The sequence below is a fragment of the Nannobrachium achirus genome (genome assembly GCF_963921795.1).
Source record: "Nannobrachium achirus genome assembly, chromosome: 14".
NCBI classification, from domain to species: domain Eukaryota; kingdom Metazoa; phylum Chordata; class Actinopteri; order Myctophiformes; family Myctophidae; genus Nannobrachium; species Nannobrachium achirus.
In genome coordinates this window covers 50,164,888-50,165,517 of record NC_137821.1, presented here as the reverse complement: position 1 = coordinate 50,165,517, position 630 = coordinate 50,164,888, and the positions used below count along the sequence as shown (strand labels likewise).

Here is a 630-nt window from a genome sequence, read left to right as displayed (position 1 = left end):
CACTCATCAGCGTGTGTGTCTGTACGCAACACACCAAGTAAGTCCCCGATAGCGATACTCAGTGGTGGAAAAAGTACTCACATGTTTTATTTAAGTAAAAGTATCAATACTCAATGTGGAAAAGGAGAGGGGGAGATATTACAGTTTACAGTTTACAGTTTAGGCATTTAGCAGACGCTTTTAATCCAAAGCGACTTACAATAAGCAAATAAACATCACAATAAGGAAACAAGATTAAGTGTCAGTACATCATTGCTGTTGGGCAGGAACTCAATATCTAAACATTTTCTTTGGATAGTATCACCTTCTTGAATACAGTATGTCCTTTATATTTACATGAAAATATATCTTATATGCACCACTCCTTGACTGCAGTGAGAGCACAACCTGTACTCTCTGGGCAGTCAGGTTTGCCAGCCTTTCTCCAGGCTGTGCTCTTGTGTGTCTTGCTGTGTTCTTGGTTTATTCACCACCGTGGTCGAATATTTAGAGCCATAGAGCAAGTTCACTATGGGTTTTAGTTGTTTATCATGTCCGTATCATGGTCAATATAATTTCAGTATCGTTCCAGTATCATGTCAGTGTCATGGTCAGTATCATGTCAATATCATGGTCACTATCATGTCACTA

At 39.0% G+C, this 630-nt stretch overlaps 1 protein-coding gene across 1 annotated transcript in view; it reads left to right on the top strand.

The window, feature by feature from the left end:
- Positions 1–41, top strand: part of zanl (zonadhesin, like) — a gene marked incomplete at both ends in the record, with an annotated part of 117,282 nt that extends 117,241 nt beyond the window's left edge. Inside the window, one exon of the mRNA XM_080741669.1 lies at positions 1–41. This exon is cut by the window's left edge and continues 60 nt beyond it. Within this exon, the coding sequence (XP_080597795.1) occupies positions 1–41 (41 nt within the window).
- Between the last annotated feature and the right edge of the window lie 589 nt (positions 42–630).